The 23,694-nt window shown below is 40.5% G+C and overlaps 1 protein-coding gene across 8 annotated transcripts in view; it reads right to left on the bottom strand.

Annotated features, from left to right (window-relative positions):
• Window positions 1–6,950: 6,950 nt before the first annotated feature.
• The window catches only part of arvcfb (ARVCF delta catenin family member b), a 391,994-nt gene continuing 375,250 nt past the window's right edge, over window positions 6,951–23,694 (bottom strand). For 7 of the 8 annotated variants that reach the window (XM_068054661.1, XM_068054659.1, XM_068054660.1 and 4 more), the window contains 4 exons: window positions 22,310–22,409; window positions 19,805–19,852; window positions 17,406–17,497; window positions 6,951–8,953 (listed from right to left, as the gene is read on the bottom strand). In XM_068054661.1, coding sequence (XP_067910762.1) covers window positions 8,948–8,953; window positions 17,406–17,497; window positions 19,805–19,852; window positions 22,310–22,409 — 246 coding nt within the window. In that variant the 3' untranslated portion in view covers window positions 6,951–8,947. The remainder of the gene's footprint in view (window positions 8,954–17,405; window positions 17,498–19,804; window positions 19,853–22,309; window positions 22,410–23,694) is intronic. The other variant, XM_068054662.1, reaches the window with a different exon arrangement.

Here is a 23,694-nt window from a genome sequence, read left to right as displayed (position 1 = left end):
ATACCTTTGACTGGTGTTACCATGGGGCAATATGTAAAAAACAGGAACAAGTATAGATTCTTAAGATACCTCAGAGGTACTGATGCAGGGAAGGGAAAATAAGTTATTGCTGGCATGGTAGTGTTCAGATAAGTAGCAATGGAATCATGCCAGGGCAGTCAAAGGAAGCGAGATGGAGAGGTTGTATTTGATGCAAATGGCACAGTTGACTATATAAAATGGTGTGTAAAATGGATAATGCACTGCTCACTGCAACAAGATGATGTCAAATTATGACATTCAATGCTGCAAAGGGAGAAGCTAAACTGGAAAGATTCAGAGAGTTTAAAATATTTTATTTTTCTTTCCTCCTACTTTACACCAATTCTACTCAAGAGGCAGATAGCATGGTCCCAAGCTCCACTGAGGTTTCTCTTGCCCAAACATGAGCAACATTACCCTGGTAATGTATGTTACAACCGAGGTGGGAGAAGTGCAATGTCTTTTCTAGTTCCACTTCTCCACAGGTCACAACATACATTTTTTTTTAAAAGGTTACCCAGTTACCGATGCAGTCACTCTCAGGGGGAGGCGGTGGGTTAGTGGTATTGTCACTGGACGAGTGACCCAGAGACCCAGGGTATTCTTCAGAGGACATGCGTGCGAATCCCACCATGGCAGTAGGTGGAATTTGAATTCAATTAATAAAAAAATCTGGAATGAAAAAGCTAGTCTAATGATCGCCATGAAAACATTGTTGATTGTCGCAAAAACCCATCGAGTTCATTCATGTCTGGCCTACATGTGACTCCAGACCCACAGCAATGTAGTTGACTCTTACATGCCCCCTGAAATGGCCTAACCAACACAAGGTCGATGAGGAATAAAACTGTACAGACCTAAGCACCGGAAATGTCAATGGCAAACCCAGCCCCATCAACCCTGCAAAGTCCTCCTTACGAATATCTGGGGGCTTGTGTTAAAGTTGGGAAAGCTGTCCCACAGACTAGTCAAGCAACAGCTTGACACAGTCATACGCACTGAATCATACCTTACAATGTCCCAGACATGACCATCACCATCCCTGGGTCTGTCCTGCCAGCAGAAGTGGCGGCACAGTGGTATACAGTCAGGAGGGAGTTGCCCTGGGAATCCTCAACTTCGACTCCAGACCCCATGAAGTCTCATAGCATCAGGTCAAACATGGGCAAGGAAACCTGTTGCTTAATACCACCCACCAGAAGTCCTGTCTTCACATTGAAACTACCCTCCATTGTGTTGTGTGGCACTACCACTGTGCCAATTGGGATAGATTTCAAACAAATCTAGCAATGCAAAACTGGGCATTCATGAGGCGCTGTGGGCCATCAGCAGCAGCAGAATTGTACTCAACCACAATCTGTAACCTCATGGCCCGGCATATCCCCCACTCTACCATTACCATCAAGCTGGGGGATCAACCCTGGTTCAAAGAAGAATGCAAGAGGGCCTGCAGGGAGCAGCACCAAGCATACCTCAAAATGAGGTGTAAACCTGGTGAAACTACAATCCAGGACTACTTGCATGCCGAACAGCGAAAGCAGCATGCGATAGACAGAGCTAAGTGATCCCATAAACAACGGAACAGATCTAAGCTCTGCAGTCCTGTCACATCCAGCCATGAATGGTGGAGGACAATTAAACAACGAACTGGAGGAGGTGGCACCACAAATAGCCCCATCCTCAATGATGGGGGAGCCCAGCACATCAGTGCAAAAGATAAGGCTGAAGCATCTGCAATGATCTGCAGCCAGAAGTGCAGCTCCAACAACACTCAAGAAGCTCGACGCCATCCAGGACAAAGCAGCCCATTTAATTGGCACCCCATCCACTAACATTCACTCCCTCCACCACCTACACACAGTGGTAGCAGTGTGTACCATCTACAAGATGCACTGCAGTAATGCATCAAGGCTACTCATGTAGCAGCTTCCCAACTAGAGACCTCTACCAACTTGAAGGACAAGGGCAGCTGATGCATGGGAACACCACCACCTGCAAGTTCCCCTTCCAAGCCACACACCATCCTGACTCAGAACTAGATCACTGTTCTTTCACTGTTGCTGGGTCAAAATTCTGGAGCTCCCTTCCTAATAGGTGGGCGTACCTATCTAGCATGGACTGCAGCAGTTCAAGAAGGCAGCTCACCACCACCTTCTCATGGGCAATTAGGGATGGGCAATAAATGCTGGCCTAGCCAGCGATGCCCACATTCCATGAAACAAATAAATTGAAAAAAAATGCTCTACTCTTTATCCCAGAATAAAATATACCAAGTTTCTTCAATAAACAAAATCATCAATTTATTATGACTTAACCAGTAACAAAACAAAGCATTAACAGAGTGAAATATGAAAGTTCCCCCTTTTAAATTCCCCATACACAAACTCTCTGCAGAGGTCTGTTACAAAAAATAAGACAAAAAAAATACTTTGGCCAAATCCTTGCGAATTCTTGAAGAAAAAAAAGATATGAAATGACATCAGTTATCCCTTTTTGGTCTGGCATCCCAAATACGCAGAGATGGCTGTCACTGGAATCTTACTAGAGCAGTTCTTTTCAGGCAACGGTGAGGATCAGTTTGGCAGGCTTTTCAGGAGAAATGCGGCATCAGTTTCACTTGATTCTCTAAGTTCTCAAAGAGATGGAAGAGGGTGAGCTGATAGTGGTTGCTCTCTTGGCTGGTTTTCTCCAACTGCCTTCAGAACGGTTCACACCCCAATACACTGTCCAAAGCGAAACCAAAACAATATCTCGAGTCTCAATATGTCCTGATCCCTATAAATCTTGACCAGTCACCTCTCTGTAAACATCTTCCCCAGGTCACCAAGGTTTCTGTTGTTTATTGTTTAAAGCACATGACTTCCAGCAAGGCTGTTTTTAAACATTTCAGTGTCCATTCAAAATGTCAACCAAGTCCAGCTTCCATGAAATCTTCAGCCTTCCAATGAATCCATCTTCACAATTTAAATATGTCCTCAAAAACACATACTTAAAAATGTAGAAGCACTTTCCTAACACTTGAATACAAATATATTTGTATGTTAAATAGGAAGGCTTGGCCTCAACTGCTGCCAATAATACATCAAAGATCATGATCTTACCACCAAGTCATGACCTTGCACCCAATTACCATGGCACCACACATCCCTTCTTCAATCCAGTGTAACCATCCACAATTACTCATTCTTGTTTCAACTAAGATGAATTCAAGAGGGAAAAAAAGAATCCAAGTAGGTCCTATCCCCAAAGCAAGGTAGGTCTACTCTCCAGTTGGTCAACTAAGCCTCACAGGGTTAATGTTGCAAGATTGTGATATTTTAAAAAAAAACAAAAACACAATGTGGATGTAACTTTAGGGAGTGGAAGAAGAGAGAAAAAAATCACTGATTCTGTTACTTCTAATGCAATAATTGCACTTAAAACAAGAAATTGATCGAAATATACAGAATGTAGGTCTAACAGCATTGTTAGAACTTCTATTCAGAATGCAGGGGTTTTGAATCAAATGCCCTTTATCTTTCTTTGTCTGGACTTTCAGATGAAGCATCTTGTAATGACAAAGCACTTGCAAGGGAAAACAAACCGAATAGAGACATCTTTCACCATGGCAACATGCACACAAAAAAGAACCTTAATAAGGGCCTATAATGTGGACTGTAGGGATAGAGCTGAAAGACAGCAAAATTCTGTTTTACAATGTTTTCCATAAGATACAGTACTCTACCAAAGTAGTCAAGAGTTCCCAAATTCCGTAACGTTTTCAAAATTGGTTTCTTACCGGTTTACTTTTTTTGTTGGAAAATGTAGCACTGATCTGGTGGAAACTACTGTTTGGAACATGCTGTGTGTTACTAAAAACGATAGCTTGTATTCATCGCACAGTTTTGCATAAGCATCTTTTTTGCATAGGTCCAATGGTGTCATTAAAATCTAGAAGCACTCAAGGTTAATCAGTCATGTGCTGCCAATTGATTTTCTGACATTACAGCAGTTGTTTTGATACAGGGAACAAAGGTTTGATGGCTGAGAAAATTGCCCATTGCATATAACTTCATTCAGAATTTCCTTAATGGTTTATGGTAATTTACTTCAAGGAAGCTAATTTTTAAATAGCTGAATCTTAACAAATAACTCCAGAATCTTATATAAAGTCTAATAGATGATTTGCATTCTCAGACAAGGAGATTCTTTGTGCATTTATCAAAAAGTTTGAATAAAATTTTGCACGCTTGGAAAGAAGTGTGTGCTGCTTTGGATGATATTGCTGAAGGCAATGCCAAATCTAGCCAATGTCGCAGATTGTTACCTTCAATGATACCAAATAGCATTGGAAAGATGTAGATGTACAAGTGTTTGATTCTGCTTGCTCGAATTGCTTTGTGGAGCTCAACATCCACAGATAAAAAGGATGGTGTTTGCACTTCGGGTTTAATGGACCATGACATTGAATATATACAGCTCTGTCAGCAAGGTACTATGAAAAGTAATTCTAACCCATGCATAGCAATTGTTTCACCAACCATTAGATGGCTTAAATTTGGATACAATATGTGTCATTCCTTACCTTTTGCAAAATTAGTTTTTGGGGAGTGGTAGAAAATAAAAGTACATTTGACTGTATACTCCATGAAATTTAAGCATATATGTGGTATATTACAATTTATAACAGGAATATTGCTTCCGAAATGGTATTGATGTTTAAGACAATGAATAGCTGGCCCACTTATTTCAGGGAAGTCCCAAGTTTGATCCCCAGTTTGTGCTGAGCTAGTCGACATCAGCTGGCGTCATGTTCGTAGTACTGAGTACTTAAGCACTAGATAAAGAAAATCCTGTTCCAGATCACTATCCAACAACCAATGCTCGAAATGTTCATATGATTGCCAAACAAGGGCATGATATGGCTCACCCTGTGGTACACACATGAAGAAAGGCCACTTTAAGCAACTGGAAGATGCCCAGATAAGTGCACTTCAACAGGGAGTCAGTGTTTTCAGAAAAGTAAACAGTGGCAGAACAAAGAAGGAACTACAGATAGCCCAAGACACTTGGCTATCTGCGTGACTGCAACAGGTGGTTTTTGTAAACTCTAAAACATTTGCACACAGTTCTGATTAAATTTAGTTCCGGTGGCGTTGGTGCTTTGCGCGTTCAAAAATAGTTGTTGCACTGCTCAACTAACAGTTTTATTAAAACTGTCACCCACGTTCTTTAAAAGTACAAAGTACTGACTTCTTATACCTTTTACTTCATTACAGAGTTCACTTCAAAATTACTTTGTTGGCTGTGAAACACTGGGAAAATCTTGACATCATAAAGGTACTATATAAATAAAAGTTCTTTGTCTTTCCATTTGAGTGTGTTAATTGAATCTTTAGTGCTTTCTGATTATTTCTATCAGTAAAACTGCAGGCCAAAATCACTAATCCCCAAGCAGGTTTCAGAAAACTGACCAAATACTGCTGTGCTTCTGTTTCAATAAGTACATTTTAGCTCAAGAGGACCTTTGTGCTTGATAACATATTCCAAAATAAGAATGTGTTAAATTAGAAGCTGGTTCCAGTGAATAACTTTTAAATCCATTTATAGCAAATACTTGAAACTTTTAACCTTTTAAAGCTTCCTGGGGAATCTGCACTCAAGGGTTTACAATTTATTCTTAGCAGAAGATCAGGTTCCAAAGAGGGAGTCACTGAAATACCTCTATGAGGAGCCTCTCTAAATGCACAATAATGAACCAAAAAATAATAAAATTACAGGAGCTAGGTCTCTTCAGTAAATTGAATGAAATACTTCTCTTATTTGGCACAAGGGTTCTTGCCGCTCACACTGCAGAACTCCAGTAATCAGGAAGGGTCAAGTATATTCCAGCACAAGGTTTAAGGTACACAGAGTTAATAAATTAGACATATATGCCAAAATCTGTTTCAGTATTTCAAAAGGCTTCTGACAATAGGACCCTGACTTACCCAAAGCTCAGCATTTTACTGAGCTCCCGTCGGGCTCCATGGCAGGGGTGCTGAAAGACTGCTCCAGCAGGGGCCCGCCATGGAGTTAGACGGTGTGAGTGCCGGGCCTGATCTTTCCGGCAGTAGTGAGGTTCCATGGTGGCTCCCCCACCCCGCTGCTAGGTGACGGGACCCGGATTAACATATTTAAAATCAATGAAATGAATACATTTAAATAAAATCAACAGCGATCTTACCTTCGGGCCGCGATCTTCTGAGCAGTGGCCGGCACTCACGCGCCTTTGCTTTCCCATCCAGGGAAAGCAGGCGCCACCATTGTGGGGAAGGGGGGAAACTTATTATCTTTAGTGTAGTGGGTGTGAACGGACTCTAATGCAAATTATTAGCGTAGAGGAAGGCGATAAGGGGCGACCTCTGCACCTTGATCGGTTTGGGGGGGGTGGGGGGGGCGGTGGTGGGAGGAGTGCAAATGTTGAATTTAATTGTGTTATTGTGGGGGAGGGGCGATAGATTTATCGGCGGTATATCATGCGGAGGGGGTGGGGTAAAAAGAGAAGCCCTTTAAAAATTTAAATGGCCCAGCAGGGCTGGCTGCCCTTTAAAAATGGTGCCAGCGACTGCGCATAGGCAGCTGGCACCATTGTTGGCATCAGAGAGCACGCCCCCTCATGATTGGGGAGGGGGGGGGTGGTGGCCTGACCGGTCCAGTTGGGCTGCCGTGAGAAAGATCGTGGTGGCATGGTGGTGTGTGGCCTGGCCCGCATGTGCAGGCTGCCATTTTTTTTGCCCACTGAAGAAAATCCAGCCCGAAGTGTACGAACACACAGCATCGAGTTCAGAGTCTTGCTGAACATCGAAAAGTACTAACTGCTGACTGAAGAGTTCAGCTTGCTCATTGGACAGTAATCCTCACAAATGGACTGCACAGGTCTGATGAGTAGTTTGAAGAAACACACAGAATAATTTCCAGGCATTATTTATTGAAAACACACCAAGTTGATAATTCTATAAACCTGGTTTAACAAGCTTTCTATCTGCTGCAGGATATTAGTGGAATTAAACATAATACATTCGGTCACTGTAGCATAGTTCTAAGAAAGCATAAGTCATTGTTAAGTGTAATTTATAATACAGTGTAATGCAATGCAAAACCCACCAGTATAAACTACAGTTATGCTATGAGTAATATATATATTATATATATATAAAAACACATTATCTTTTTCTACCATGAAAAGTTTAAGGCACATGATAGTACAAACACATTTGCCACTAATAACCAGAAGTTTCCAGATATCTGAACAGTAATATCTACAACCAGAATGGCAGACCTTGCTTGTTGTTTCTTCAAAGCAGTTACCTGCAGCACATACTACACAGAAGAAAAATAATTAAAGGTCACAAACAGCTCTTGTAATATACTTAGGAACCTTCTCTATTTTCCAACCCTTTGGTAACAAATGAGAATTAACAGCAAATGTTGTGTCTATACCATCCAATGACACTGTTTTGGCAACTGAAGTATTCCAGTTCATCCTTCAGGTACTTAAGTATTTGAAGAAAAGCCCTGCTTCAGAATTAATTCCCCTTTCCAAGAAAAAAAAAAGATACAGTTCTGCTTCAAAAAATTGCAAAAGTCAAGCCAACCAATATTGTTAGACATGATGGATACATACTGTACATGCCAGTTATTATGAATACAAAATAAATGCAAATCGTCCAGTACTTTGGAAGCAGTTGAAGAAAAAGTCGGCGTTTTTTAAGTATGTGCTTTCCAAGCATCCAGGTTGAAAATTCAGTCTAGAACTCAGCTGCGAGAAGTAAAAATCATTTGGAACTTTACACAACGAAACTTTTTTTTTTTTGAGTAAAAAGACGTACAATGGTTCAAAATACAGACAAACTTGTCCCTCTGGAATAGCACCTTTAATTCCTGGATTTATTTTGGTTGTGGGAGGGGGGGGGGGGCAAAGGGAAATACCTCTTTTTGCTTCTTCATTACATAGACTGGTCCAGCACCAATGTTACTTGTGTCATGCTGGTCATCAATGTACAAAAACTGAAGTGGGCCATAAACTGCAGAGCATCCCAATAATATGAAGGTTAAGTCATCATTCCACAACCAGTAAAATCCAAAATGGAACAGGGTAAATATACAAAATAGCAATAAAGTAAATGCCACCTACGTATTAAAATTTCCTTCCACATTTAAATAACGTGCACCATTCTGGCCCAGTCTACTGAAATATTTTGTATTTTCTTCATGGAACGTGTAACACCTCAATTATAACTGTACATTTACACCAATTCAATAAAACCACCAGTGTAAGTTGAGCTTACTCAGCTGATGAACTTCAAAGCCTTCTTGTCTCACCTATCAAACCCCTTTCTAGTCTTCTCTATTCAATTCCTTCATCCCGGCAAGCTGTGTATTCATCTCATTTCCTTCTCTCAGAACAAAAAATCCTTAGTAAAAATGAAAACGGATATAAACTTGATTTTCACAGTTCAAAAAAAAATAGCTGGAAAAGTTATGGTAAATGGATTTAATTCAGAAAAAAAACACCACTTTGCAACCACTTCTTAAAAGCAACGATTTCTTTTTTTTAAAAAAAAAAGACCCTCGGCTTCTTTTCTCTTTACCACGTAACATTCTCTCATCATCCTTCGTACCACCTACTGCAAAGATTTCAAAAGAAATCTAGCCAACCCGACAAAAGCTGATTTTTTGGCTGGGGGCTGCTACATTTAGAGGGATAATATTGCAACTTTTCATCTCTTCACATCCCCCTCCCATCTCCCCAAAAGATGTGGTTAATTTACGGTTTGATTGATCGGACTTTTTTTTTCCTTCTCTTGAAATTTAGTTGATAGCTTCTGTGAAATGATGTCCTCCAAATCTAATGGCAGTTGTGAATAATGAGATCCTCTGTATAATGTTCAGTATCTGCTGTATTTCAAGCCTGGAACAAACAAGTTTGGGAAAAGAAAAACAAGTTATAGGCTGTGGAAATAGATAATTTAAAAAAAAAATACTCAAATTATGTTTGCTCTAGTTGTCATTGGATACATTTTCCTGGACTGACAATGCCAGATATTGTATTTCCTTTCTGGAAAAGAAAAGAATCTGGTCAACTAACCCCCTCCACCACTGTTTTAAGGTGGGTGGTAATTCACCAGCCCGCAATCGCAAAAGCAGCCTTAGATTTCAAAAATACATGAATTTTAAGATTACCAAAACTCAAAGCTGAATGATCCTGCAAAACCACAATCATCCCAACTTGCTTGCACTCTGCTGAATAAGGAAATTTAGTGACAAGCTTGCTCATTTTTTGTTTGAGCTCTCTGAAAGCTATTTAAATGCATCTTTTCCTGTATATACCAACTACATTTCCCACATATATTGGAGAGAATGGCAAGATAATGGCTGTACAGCACCCGAGAACACATCGTGCCAGCTATCTGTACTGGGATGGATGAGAATAGAGATCAGTCGAGTCTGAGATAACCACTCTCCCTAATACAATGAGAGAGAGAAAGTTTAGCCTGTATCAAGATATGTGCTGTCATCAGTGGCACCAAGGAGTCAGGCTCACAATTACAGGTTAAGCTGTTTGTGGCTCTCATTAACGGAATACGATCTGACAGACTATGAGCAGGACCTATTTAAAAAGGGAGGGAATGATGAACTCGTTAACTATAGACCAGTTTAAATTAATTTTAGTTGTGGACAACTTCTTAGCATAGTTAATTCATGATCAAATTAGCAAGCATTGAACAATGCATAGGATAATAAAGTACAGCCAGCATGGATTTTTAAAGGGGTCACATTTGTCCACTGCCAAGGGAACTTTTGATGAAGTATTTGATTGTATAAAGGGAATGCAGTTGGTGTTGTAAATGTGGATGTTGATGAGGTGTTTGTCTCATTGGAGGCTTGCTATAAAAATAATGACTAAGAAATGTAGCAGCATAAATAAAAGTTGTGGACGAGCAGTGGGAAAGATGAAAATACTTAAGGACATAAAAACACCTTAGCTGAATAAGCAGGCAGAATGGCAAATGCAATTTAACACAGAGAAGTGAGGGGTGATGCATTTTCAGCGGCAAAACAAGGTGTGTGAATATTTGGTCAATGGAAAGGTACTGAAGGCTTCAGAGGAACGGAAATGACTAAGGTTGCAAATATATTCTTTTGGGCCTCCTTATCTCGAGAGACAATGGATACGCGCCTGGAGGTGGTCAGTGGTTTGTGAAGCAGCGCCTGGAGTGGCTATAAAGGCCAATTCTGGAGTGACAGGCTCTTCCACAGGTGCTGCAGAGAAATTTGTTTGTTGGGGCTGTTGCACAGTTGGCTCTCCCCTTGCGCCTCTGTCTTTTTTCCTGCCAACTACTAAGTCTCTTCGACTCGCCACAATTTAGCCCTGTCTTTATGGCTGCCCGCCAGCTCTGGCGAATGCTGGCAACTGACTCCCACGACTTGTGATCAATGTCACACGATTTCATGTCGCGTTTGCAGACGTCTTTATAACGGAGACATGGACGGCCGGTGGGTCTGATACCAGTGGCGAGCTCGCTGTACAATGTGTCTTTGGGGATCCTGCCATCTTCCATGCGGCTCACATGGCCAAGCCATCTCAAGCGCCGCTGACTCAGTAGTGTGTATAAGCTGGGGATGTTGGCCGCTTCAAGGACTTCTGTGTTGGAGATATAGTCCTGCCACCTGATGCAAATATATAATTCCTCTGAAAATCCAAGTGTAGGTAGATAAAGTCTCAAGGTCAACAATATTTTGGGTTTTAAAACTACAGCATAGAAGACAAAGGCAAAGAGATTATGAAATTATACAAGTCGATAGGTAGGTGCAGAGTTTTGGGCACACCATTATAGAAAAGGCATTAAAGGATACATCAAAGTTTCACCAGGGTGAGTAGAAACTATTTATGAGGAGAAACACGCGATATTGGGACTATTTCAACTAGGTCAGAGAAGGCCAAGAGGAGAATTAAATAGGAAGTTTGAAAGGGAAATACCTTTGATTATGGAGTTGGTATCAAGCTGTAAATTTAAAAAGGAGAGGGGGGAATTAGGAGAAATCTCTAAAGGAGTTGTTGGAGCTTCAAATACTTGGCCTTCAGTCCTTTATAACTGGAACAGTAATGTAATGGATTTTTTTTCATCCCTGCATCATTCATAGCATCAGTCACATTATTGTACGATTCAGGGGCTTCGTGCATAACCGAGACAATGATCATTGCATTTAAGGCAAGAATAGAGAAAACTTTGTAAGCGAGAAAGATACAGGGCAGTGGGATTAGCTTTCTACTGTTCTAACAAAGACCCGACACAGAGACATGGTGAGCCAAATGGTCACCTTCTGTGCTGCAAACTGCTAATGTTCTGTCGAACCTCTCACTGCTGTCCCTAATGACAATTTTAGGGCTGAAGAGAGAACATGGTCATCATAATCTTGCAAATGCCCAGCATCTCCATTTAAGATCACACTGAATTTTCTTCCTGGGGCATATTATCCCACTCTGTGCAGCAGTGAGGTATCCTGGTCTTGGTCGCAGGCAGACAGCATGTCACAGAGCCTCTTAAGTGCAGAGCCATAAACAAAACATGCCCAGATATTTTCCAGGTGTTCTCGTCATTCACACCTTTATTCATTTAACATACCTCAAGGCGGCAGATTATTTTATTTTACAAACATGCTGGAAGAAGCAATCCTTACTCTGGTTTAACAATTTATTCAGCCATTGCCATTTCAAGGTTACCTACTGTTATGATCCTGTAGTTTTTTTTTCGGCAAGAATGCGGTCTGCCTTTAAGGCTGGAAAAGGATCAGTACTGCTTTAGGGCAGCAAGCTCCAGGGACTGTGATTCAAAGAGTGCATTCTGGTTGTCCCGGGATACAGCCACTCAGAGACTGAGGATCAAGAGATACATTGTTGCTGAATGACATTTGAAACTAGCTTAAAAACTGGCTTTTGAGATAGAACACACACACACACGGACCAGCATATACTGAAGGAAATGAGAGCGCTCTCTTGGTTTATGTAAACCCTATTTATTATACTGTCAGAATTCTGACGTCAAGCCAGACTAATTTCTTTAAAGAAAATAACCAATTCCTTTAACTACTGAACTGTAATTGTTGAAATTCATCACTGGAAAAAGAGCACATCAATTCAACTGCTGAACTAGACTATGGACTGTTCTACTGTTGAAGAACCATTTATTTCCCCCCATCGGACGGCTGTGAGGACTTCAAGGAACCTTGGATTATTCCATACTAATAAAAGCAAAATACTGCAGATGCTGGAAATCTGAAATATAAACAAGAAATGCTGGAAATACTCAGCAGGTCTGGCAGCATCTGTGGAGAGAGAAGCAGAGTTAACGTTTCAGGTGACCTGAAACGTTAACTCTGCTTCTCTCTCCACAGATGCTGCAAGACTTGCTGAGTATTTCCAGCATTTCTTATTTTTATATCTTGGATTATTCCACATTGGAAGATTTCACTTCGGCAGGAGTGCAAATATGCAAGGACACTAATTTTTTCTATTTTAAATGTTGTTGATATCTTAGTAGTATTTAAGAATTTAGTTTTTCTAATTAAACAGTTAATTTGTTGATCTAAAGACACCTGGTTTGGTTAGCCTCATTCGGGGGTTAATAGATGGTACAATTTGGCTGGGTCTTTCTTCAATTTAGAAAATTTAGAAATGACATGTCCGGCAATCTGTGGAGGGACGGGACTGAATCAACAGTGCGTTTCTCCCACCACAATCAGAATCATATATTTTGATGCTTGTCACAGAGTGAGAAGGTCATAGGTTCAAGCCCTACTCCAGAACTGGAGCAGCTAAACTAAACTGACACTTCACTGCAGTACTAAAGAAGTGTTGCACTGTCTGAAGTGCTGTTTTTGGATAAACTGTTAAGCCAAGGTCCTGTCTCTTCATGGGGATGAATGTAAATGTTCCCATGTACTATTAGAAGAGCACTAAGTTCTCCTGGCCATTGCCCTTCCATCAACCAACATCAAAACAGTTTAACTAACCATTCATCTGATTTTGTTTGACGGCAGTGTGAACAAGTTGGTTGGCACATTTGCCTGTATGACAGGCACAACACTTGCAAAAGTAAATCACTTAAATTAGACCCGTCAATTAATAACAGTTAACTTGGAGATTAAATTTTTAAATTGCCGTTAATCATAGAAGTCAAGTTAGTGCAACTTAACAAAAAGTTACTTTAAAAAAAAAACCCGTCAAATTTAACACAAATCACACTGAGCAATTGGAAATTCCAATGAATGAGACTGTGCTTCATGTGTGCAAACTGTCCCAGTGTCAGAGGTTATGTGACTAGGCTGACTGTGTGCTTGGCTGATGATGCAGTTGATGCAGCTAAGACTGACAATCCGCATCAGGCAGGAATGTGCGACAAGCATGACGCCATCACCGTGAAACTGGCACAGTGGGGACAGGGAGAGATTGGAAGGGGCTGGACAAAGCAGACCAAGTTAAGTACACAAACATACAAAGGTGCTGGCAGCCCTTTGGTGCTTCATCAAGTCACTTTTTTTTGTGTGAATCTGGATCTGCTAGGTCTTCACAGCCATTTCTAATCCTGTCCTTCAATTGACATCCACGCTCGTCAGCCAGAATCAGAAACTGAAACACATGTTACGTGTCCCCTTCCTAGCCCAAGCATGGCAAAAACTGCTTAAATTGAGATCAGCAAACTTGGCACAGATTGGGCATACAGTCTGGGTCCTTCTTGTCTGTATACCACATTACCAGATTCTGCATTGCATTTACTCATTAAGCAATCAAGGCGATTATCATCATCACTTGAGCCAGCCATTATGGTGTGCACACATTACTTATGGAATATTTGCAGAGAATGCCAGTGACAGGCAAATGGTACACTTGCTGCCAACTCCACACAATACAGAAGAGGCAAAGCCTTAGATGGCAGCAGGGGACTGACCTTCCAAGGTGAAAGCAGCAGCACAGAAATTATGGGGCTATTTTCATTGGCACTCTAATGGAGACTGAAGACAACCAGGAAACAAATGATAGAATTTCCATTTACAGGTCACTCTCCCTGAGCCCCAGCACTGGTGTAAAGGATAGGTGCAGTATGACATGCTGGAGCACCACAGAGAAGTTAGGAATACATATTCCCATAGTAGAGCAGGAACAGATTTATAGAGCTGGAATAGTGGTTAAATAAAATCTAGAGGAAAATGTACCTCCATAAGGAGCAAACGAGACTTGCAAGTTTTTGAAGCAGAAAATTGATTTTGCAGAAAGAATTTCAAAGGGTAATTGTTAATTTGTCAAAATATACTGTATATACATCCTGTATATAAAAGATGTTTTCAACTGATGTGGCAGAACAGAAAGAACACCGGCAGTCATCATTTATTTGTCGGAATTTGAAAGAAAATAAAACTAGCCAAGATGTCAAAAATTCTACCAATGCCGTTCTTCACAAGATGTGTCAGCCTAAATGAAGCCAATTATGTTTGCTGCCTGAAGTTGCAATTTGAAATAGGAAATGTGCTTGCATTGGGCAGCTATTTTAAAATCAAAATAAGTCCAAAGTGCAATTTTACAGGTAATGAAAAAATTCTACTTCATTCTACTTAATAAGTAGGGAACACAGATTTAAGGTTTTGGGTAAGAGATACAGGGGAGATGTGAGCAAGAATTTTTTTTTTAAACGCAGTGAATGTTAATGATCTGGAAATCACTGCCTACGAGGGTGGTGAAAGTGGAGACCATGAATGATTTCAAAAGGAAATTAAATGGCCACTTGAAGGAAATAAACTTGCAGGGCTATGGGGGTAGAGCAGGGAATGGGACTGATTGGAGTGCTCTGTAGAGAGCTGGCATGGACTAAATGGGCTGAATGACCTTCTTGTGTCATAATGATTTTATGAATCTATGACTCTTATGAACAGCAGTAGACCATTCGGCCCCTTGAGTCTGTTCTGCCATTCAATTAGAGTGTGGCTGATCTGAAACCCTGTATTGCTACTTGTGATTTATCACATCAAAACGTCTTGATGCACCTGACACAAGGAACTACTTTTGAAGAACTGTGACTTATGTTGGCAAATACAGCAACCATTCTGTGGTAGGTGTGTCACACAAACACCAATGACATCTAAATCACTACTGCCATGGGACCTTAGCTTTCTGCAAAGGCTCAGACAGATGTTAGACAAGGTTACTGTATAAACAGAGGTCTTGCTTTATGTATGTTTAAGCAGCACAGCTTTGTCAGACTCCAGAAATACATTAGTTTGATAAATAGGGAAAAAAAAACTAACTAGTTTGCAAAAAAAGGATATATCTGAAGACTATTGAGATTTGACTTGAATGTAGGATTTTAAAACAGCCTTCTTGTATAAAATAACAAGGCTCCTGAAACATCTAACAGCTTGCAAACATCCTTCCAATTCTGAATGAAAGAGCAATATTTGGAGGCAACTGCTGTGCAAATACTAATCAATGAGACTTCAAAATCAAAAGTTACATGGTTAACAAATTTACTTTAATGTGCTTGGAGATTGTCATGTGACTAGATTACTAATCAGGTGATTGGAACTCAAAGACACCTACCATGCATGCACTTAGACCCAGGAATCAACAGGCTGAGGTTTAGTGTCATGAGCATCCACAAGATTCACTGAGGCCCTATTAATCCTGTTAATGTTTCTCTTATTTGTATCATTCTGTGGCAACAGGGAAAGGGTTAATAGCAAGAGAGCTGGTCTTAAAACAGGTATAGATAAAGGCGTTAGTTTAAAATAAAAGCAATTAAGTATACTTGACAGCTCAAAGGTCAAGGCCACAAAAATATAATCTCTAGTATAACGCCTTATGTGGAATTTGTGCATTAGAATTTGCAGCAGTGAAAACCCATTTTAATCCAAATTCACTTGTTGAGCTGGACATGTGGAAGTAAGGGCTACTGATGATCTGACTTACATGTGATTGAATTTAGAGTAATTTTGAAAATCTGTCAAGTCTCAACAGTCTGACATGTGGAAACTGCAAAATAATACACTAACTAGATGTAGTCTTCTTGATAGTCAACAAAAGCTACAGATTTCAAAATACTTTCCATATATGTCAGAGATTGAGCTGAACAGGAAATCCAACTCCATTCACATTAATTCACTGAATTAGAATATGAATTAAAATGAAGCTATAAATCTTTGGAGATTTAGTTTGAAAGCATACTGATAATTAACAGAAAATAATGGGAATCTTTGCTCTAGTCCACCATAAAACATCTAAGGATTTAATTAGAGTTCATAAAACAGGATATTCTTGAAAATATATTCTCCCTTCTCGTCATTTTTACTTTTTTGTTCCATTTCCTTGCAAAACTGAAAATAGGTCAGGATAATTTAAAATTCAAAATAATCATGGATTTAAAACGCCAATTTTGTGCACACTGGCTTTAAAAAGTGTTCCACCAAAAAGGACAAGTCTAATTGAAATTAGGTCAGTTATATCCATAATTTGGTGATGGGAGGTGTAAATCAAGTCATCTTGCAATAAAACACAAAATCTGCAGATGAAAAGACTGCACATTAGGTTTTATTATACGGTACTATTCACTAGTATCGAAAATTGATTTCTTCCCCAATACTCCTGTAATGAAATATGTACGAGCCACAAAATTATATCCGTCTATCATGCCTGCAAATTATGCTGCTCTTTTATATTCTCCTTGCTAATGGCGCTTGCATTTCAGAAAGTCATACTTAAATGCATTAGCACATTTCATCGAGTTTCCAGAGTCTCTTGAAGCTGAATCTGCCATTCTAGCTTCTAAATCTGGGGTGGTAATGCACTGATGCAAGATCAGGTAGCCAAATTGATGCTTTTCAAATGACCATAGAATGTGCCTCGTTCTCAAAGGATAACTTTATAAAATTATAAATAAAAAATACTTTTGTGGCCTTAACATTTCTGGAAAAATTCGAAAACAGTTCATGCAAATAGTTGACAAATCAAACATGGCAAGAGCAATTCCAGGACAAGAATTTTTTAAGAAGGTAAGGCAGCAGATAAAGCACTTAATCAGAAATTACCAGTTAGGGCAATAAGCATGGAAATTATTATTGTCCTCAAAATAGCTACCTACAGCAGCAACTGCCATGCAATTATGAACAGGTCTATCACACATAACTAATCACCATAAAATGTGTGTGTGTGTGTGTGCGTTGTGTGCACACACAAGGGCAAAGTTAATTGTGTATTGTTTGTTTCAGCAGTTCTCTCAGAACTGCATTCAGGCATCAATGATATCTGCCTCATCTAGTTGGTCATGTTTTAGGCCTATTGTGTGTCAAATACACGTGACTGCAACATAGCCTACCCGCAATGGTTGCCGCTCAAAAGCATCCCCAGAAACATCCGTAGTCTTATATTTGCGCTCTTTCTCCCTCTGATCCAAGGTAGAGTACGTATCTGTGGTGACAAATATATAATTCAAATACAAAGGCATCCTCAAGTACACTATTTCCATGAAGTTGCCATTGAAGTATAGGGTTTATATCACGCAGTATATTGCACTTTCAGAAAACACTAGGAAACTAGAAAAATAACTAACAGTCAAAGCTTAGTTACCTTTTTTATCCGTTCATATGATGTGGGCGTCACTGGCAAGGCCAGCATTTATTGCCCATCCCTAATTGCCCTTGAGAAGATGGCGCCGAGTTGCCTTCTTGAACTGCTGCAGTCCTTGGGGTGTAGGTACACCAACAGTGCTGTTGGGAAGTGAGTTCCAGGATTTTGACCCAGCGACAGTGAAGGAACGGCGATATAGTTGCAAGGCAGGATGGTGCGCGTCTGAGAGGGGAGCTTGCAAATGGTGGTGTTCCCATGCATCTGCTGCCCTTCTAGGTGGTAGAGGCCGTGGGTTTGGAAGGTACCGAAGGAGCTTGGTGAGTTACTGCAGTGCATCTTGTAGATAGTACACACTGCTGCCACTGTGTACCTGTGGTGGAGGGAGTGAATGTTGAAGGTGGTAGATGGGACGCCAATCAAGCAGGTTGCTTTGCCCTGAATGGTGTCGAGCTTCTTGAGTGTTGTTGGAGCTCCATCCATCCAGGCAAGAGGAGAGTATTCCATCACACTCCCGACTTGTGCCTTGTCGATGTGGACAGGAATTGGGGAGACAGGAGGCGATTTACTCACCAGAGAATTCCCAGACCTGCTCTTGTAGCCGCCGTGTGTGTGTGGCTGGTCTGTTTCAGTTTCTGGTCAATGGTAACCCCCAAAATGTTGATAGTGGGGGTTTCAATGATGGTAATGCATTGTCAAGGGGAGATGGTTAGATTCTCTCTTGTTGGTGATGGTCATTGCCTGGCACTTGTGTGGCGCAAATGTTACTTGACACTTATCAGCCCAACTCTGGATGTTGTCCAAGTCTTGCTGCATCTGGATATGGGCTGTTTCAGTATGAGTCATCGCAAATGGTACTGAACATTGTGCAATCATCAGCAATCATCCCCACTTCTGACCTTATGATGGAGGGAAGGTCAATGATGAAGCAGCTGAGGATGGTTGGGCCTTAGGACACTACCCTGAGGAACTCCTGCAGTGATGTCCTGGGACTGAGATGATTGACTTCAAACAATCACAACCATCTTTCCTTTGTGCTAAGTATGACTTCAACCAGCGGAGAGTTTCCCTCCCGATTCCCATTGACTCCAGTTTTGCTAGGGCTCCTTAATGCCATACTCAGTCAAATGCTGCCTTGATGTCAAGGGTAGTTACTCTCACCTCACCTCTTGAGTTCAGCTCTTTTGCCCATGTTTGGACAAAGGCTGTAATGCGCTCAGGAGATAAGTGGCCGTGGCAGAACCCAAATTGAGCGTCAGTGAGCACAAACCAAGACGACTCAATACCAAGCTAGCTCACAAGCAGATTTTGGACCGATATAGTCATTTAAGTTGTCTGGGGGAGAGGGAGGGCAAGAAAGCAGTAGAGAGGGGAGACAGTAAACTTGTCTATGGCCTATTAATCTAAAGCTTAATACATCAAAAATGTTCACATTTTAGAAAAATTTCTACATGACTAGATTATCTATATCTTATAAAAACGTCAATGTACATATCAGTAAAAGCAGGGGATTTCAACCCCTTGCAAAGCACACATCTGAAAATCAAATTGAAATAGTTACCAAATTATCTCTTTGCAACCAAACCTAGATATTAATTACTCTTGACTTAAATAAAAAGCATGCTGTTTAAATAGAACAAGTACTACAAGAGAATTTGCCAGTTCTGATGAAAGGTGATCGACCGGAAATGTAAATTTTTCTGTCTCCACAGATGGTGTCCGACCTAAGTATTTCCAGCATTTTCTGTTATTACAGATTTCCAGTATCTGCAATATTTTTTGCCCATTGTAGTACCAGATTTCCACAGCTAGAGGCTGCAGTTGAATTGCTTAAAATATTTCTGTGGCTATTTCAAGTACTGCAACAGAACTTGAAAACCCCAGCACCACACCCTAAAAAAAAAGTCAATGTTGTAACCAGGGGATTGTAACGCGCACAGTCCAAAAATCAAATTGAAATGGATGCCAAATTATTCCTTTTGCAAAGAAAACCTAAAAATTTGTTATCCCCAAGTTAAATAAAAAGCATGCTTTTTAAATTGAACAAGTTCTGGAAGATAATTTGTCTCTGCTTAAAGCACTTAACATAGGGTATACCAGCAAGAGTACTTCTCGAGATCACGAGCAAGAGGAATTCAAAGCCATGTTTACCTGGGCCAAACTGTTCCATGGGTATCATTTCACCAGACCATTTGTTACCTAAAAATAGAATTGACCATGAGGTTCCTAGTATACAAAAGCTCAATCTGCTTAATGAAAGCTTTCAGTATCCATTGTCAAACCCTTAGAGAATTGCAGGGCATATTTTGAAATCCTGAGTGTCTAATAATACACATTTTTTTCTCCCCTCAAATATTTGGCAGTCAGATAACTGTACATGAAACACAGTGAAAACCAAGTACTGGAAATGTATCTTTTCCACTAAAAGACAAAAGACAAACCACCACCACCCCCCCCGCCCCCCCCAATGCTTCTTCCTAATGGCAAACATCGTTCAACCTGTGGGATATTTCACATTCGTAATCAATGCCTTTCCCTAATTGGCAGACAGGAATGGTTCCGACAGTTTTTCTTTTTCCCGTCACTCTCCGAAGTCAGACTCTGAGCACTGTGGCTGTACAACTTCCTTTCCCCACATCACATCATTTACCATGGCCACTTGCTTTCACCTTACATCGCTCACCTCTACCCCTCAGTAATATACATCACTGAACTTCTTTGATGTTAACCTCTGCATTTGTACATTCATAAATCATCCAGAATGCTATGGCCCATGTCCTCACCAACACCAAGTCTCATGCGTGATCACCACTGCCCTCACTGAGTTACCACTGAACTGCCTTCAAGGGTATCATCTTCAACTTCAAATCCCTCCTAGTCTTCACCCACTCCCTGGCTCCATAATCCACTCCAGCCTTATGTTCCCATGTGTAGCCAACAGTACTGGCCTATTTTATTTCCATCATGGGTGATTGTTGCTTCCACTACCTCTTGCCCTCCTTCAGGGGTTCACTCCATTGCTATCTCCATATTGCCACATCCTTCTACGGCTTCAAAGATAACTTTCGGACCCTCTGTTTAAACTGACGCCTCTCATAGGGTCAACACGAAGTTACTGAATGACAGCTAGAATTGTGCATTAAAAACATTTCTCATTTTACATAAACACAAACATTTTGACCATTTTTTCAGTTTCATTTTGCTCAGCTGGTGATTTTAGAAGTAAACTCGTTAAAATTGCAACAGAAGCAAGCTGAAATTATGGTGAATCAAGTAACAATGTTAATTTCACTGTCTGAAGTAATACTAACCAACATACTTGAAGATGGATGCCATTTGATATTTGATACATTTTACAGTGGGTACACAAACAACTAAACTCATCAATTCATTTAGTTTTAGATACATCATAAAATCATATAGTACAGGAGGCCGCCATTTGTCCCATCATGCCTGTACCCACTCCTTGAAAGTGCTATCCAATTAGTCCCACTTCGCTGCTCTTTCCTCATAGCCCTGCAAATTTTTCCTTCATATATTTATCCAATTCCCTTTTGAAAGTTACCCCCTTTCAGGCAATGCATTCCAGATCATGACATCACAAATCTAGTTTAGAATTATGAAGTAGGCATTTACTTAATGAAGGTGAAGTTGAGTTTCACATTGTTTGTACTCCTGTAGAAGTAACAAATGAACTCCAACTCTATACAAATCTAAGACAATGCTAAATATTATAAAACACACTGATAAAGTGAAGGAGATGTGTTATTTCTCAGAATGACAGAGCACAGGTTCACAGCTGCAATCCTCCTTGCAATACAGACCAAGAGGTCCCACAGGAAGTAACAAACCAGGGAAAGCTCAAATTTTTGTGAAGCACAATATTTCAACATGTAACTATTTATCAGTTGCTCTGACTGTACACATGTATTAATTCAAGACAGGCTTAGGAAAGCAAAGTGAAGACTTTCCCCATTTGACCTAAGATTGCATGCGTGTTATAATGGTGGGAACATTGCTGCAGTCTTCGATTGTTTTGAGCTGCCAAGATTGACGATTTTCAGACATCCATCTGTCTAAGAGGCAAAAAAAGGGTAAATGGTGCTGGAAAAAGAACCACCCTATAATTACCTCAGTATTCAGACAACCTCATTGCCAAATGAGCACAAGAACCATGCATACTTCCTTTTCTGAAAGTACAAATACAGGATCTGATCTGAAGACTGGCAGGTGGGATGGTGTTATGATAAGCTCATGGATGTAGTTCTCAGAAAGACATGCATGTTCAAGAAGCAATGCCAGAGTTGTAGCTTGTGCCCGCAGTGTCCCAAAAATTCTGGACCTCAGGTGCAATAATGTGCACAAGAGCCAAAGTTCAAATGCTTCAACAGCAAGGAGAGAAGGAAAAAATCCAGCCCATTTCAAAACAATACCAGCAGAGATATAGCTGGGGCATGGCACAGGAAGACATAATGTCATTTACAAAAACAATTTGCATAGGATAATTTAGTATGAATACCTTACAAAAAATTGGTATGTAGAGTAATTTCCAAAATCTAAGACCATGAATGTTGGTGTTGCAGGTAGGCTGTATAATCAGCAGACAAATTGGAGACACAAGAGAACGTGATTTAAGTGCGAGTGGGCAACACTCACCATCTTTCTGGTTCCTTTCAATTAATGGCAGAGTGCTGTCATCATAGCCAGTTGCTTTGCCACCACTTTTGGCTCCTTTGGGAAGTGTAGTCACATTAGGCTACATATTATAAAAACAAAAGCTGTAAGAAATCCAGTTCTAGTAATCACACACAAGTACAACTTTTATTTACTTTTTCCTTCTATCCTGCAGATATTCTATCAGGAGTAAGTTTCACAAGTGCCAAGCACCCCTGAATACCTCACCCAAGCAGCAATCTTCCGAGAGAGTCTAAATAGTGGGAAACAACAGCTGATGTGACTGCAGAATATTGTAGCCATGTCCAATTCTGTTTTAATTAAACACGTTCCAACAGGAATCATCGGTTTATGACCATCAACGGGAACTGCAGTCTATTCATGACCATCAAAATACAAGACACTGGAACCAGTTATAGCAGCTATACCTCTAACCTAGCTGAGCTCAACTGGGAATTAACGATTTTCCTGGTCTTTGTGCTTAGCTAAATATTGCCTTTACCCACTAAGACATCACAGACCTCTGAAATGGTCAGAAAGTTGTTAGATGACATCATAGTGTTTCTTGAAGCCCTGCTTACTATTGGCACTGGCACAAACCATTAGCTTCCTAAAACATGTAGAAATACTATGGAGATCTGTAATTAAAAGATTCTGCTGTTTATTTTGAGCATTCCTGTTGGTCAATCGTTATCATGCAGCCCTCCAATTATTCGTGTTGCTTTCTGGGAATCTCATTAACCAACAGTAATAATGGGACCACTGAGTTGTTTCTAACAACTTCTGGTTGCTAATAAGCACAAGAGATAAAATTGTTCAGTGTTTGTTTGATAGGACCCTGGACTATTGCTGGTAAAAGCACAGCAGGTGGGGGTGGGAATTCAGTGGGTTTCAATTGATAGCACAATAGTTCACTGGTCCGTGGTAACCAAAGGCTTTGCCATGTTAACTGCTGCTCAGTGGTTTTGTGCACTGTGATTGGTCCAAAGCAACAATAAACTAAAAGATATTGACCAAATCCCTGTAACTCCTTGCATCTCCTCGAAGCATGCCATAGGTTCCCATCCACCTGTACAGGCAGCTGCAGCCTTTGTTTAGTGTCTCAACGACTGAATCAATAAATTACATGGTCAAGCCCTTGAGTGATGCTTCCTGACAGACAGGATGAGCCAAGTGAGGCACTTGATAACTATAAGTGGGGTAAGCAAAGGAACTGCAGGAAATATAAACACACCTTAAGAAAAAAGTGCCATCCCACACTCCATCAGAGACTGCAAGACAATGCTAAACACAATTGATTTGGCGTTGACACGTGCACAGAAATCTCAATAATGCAATGATTTTCATATATCATCTTCCAAATTACA

This window comes from Heterodontus francisci, chromosome 23 (assembly GCF_036365525.1).
Source record: "Heterodontus francisci isolate sHetFra1 chromosome 23, sHetFra1.hap1, whole genome shotgun sequence".
Taxonomy (NCBI): domain Eukaryota; kingdom Metazoa; phylum Chordata; class Chondrichthyes; order Heterodontiformes; family Heterodontidae; genus Heterodontus; species Heterodontus francisci.
Note: the sequence above shows the minus strand (reverse complement) of the source record. Positions and strands in the feature narration are given on the sequence as shown.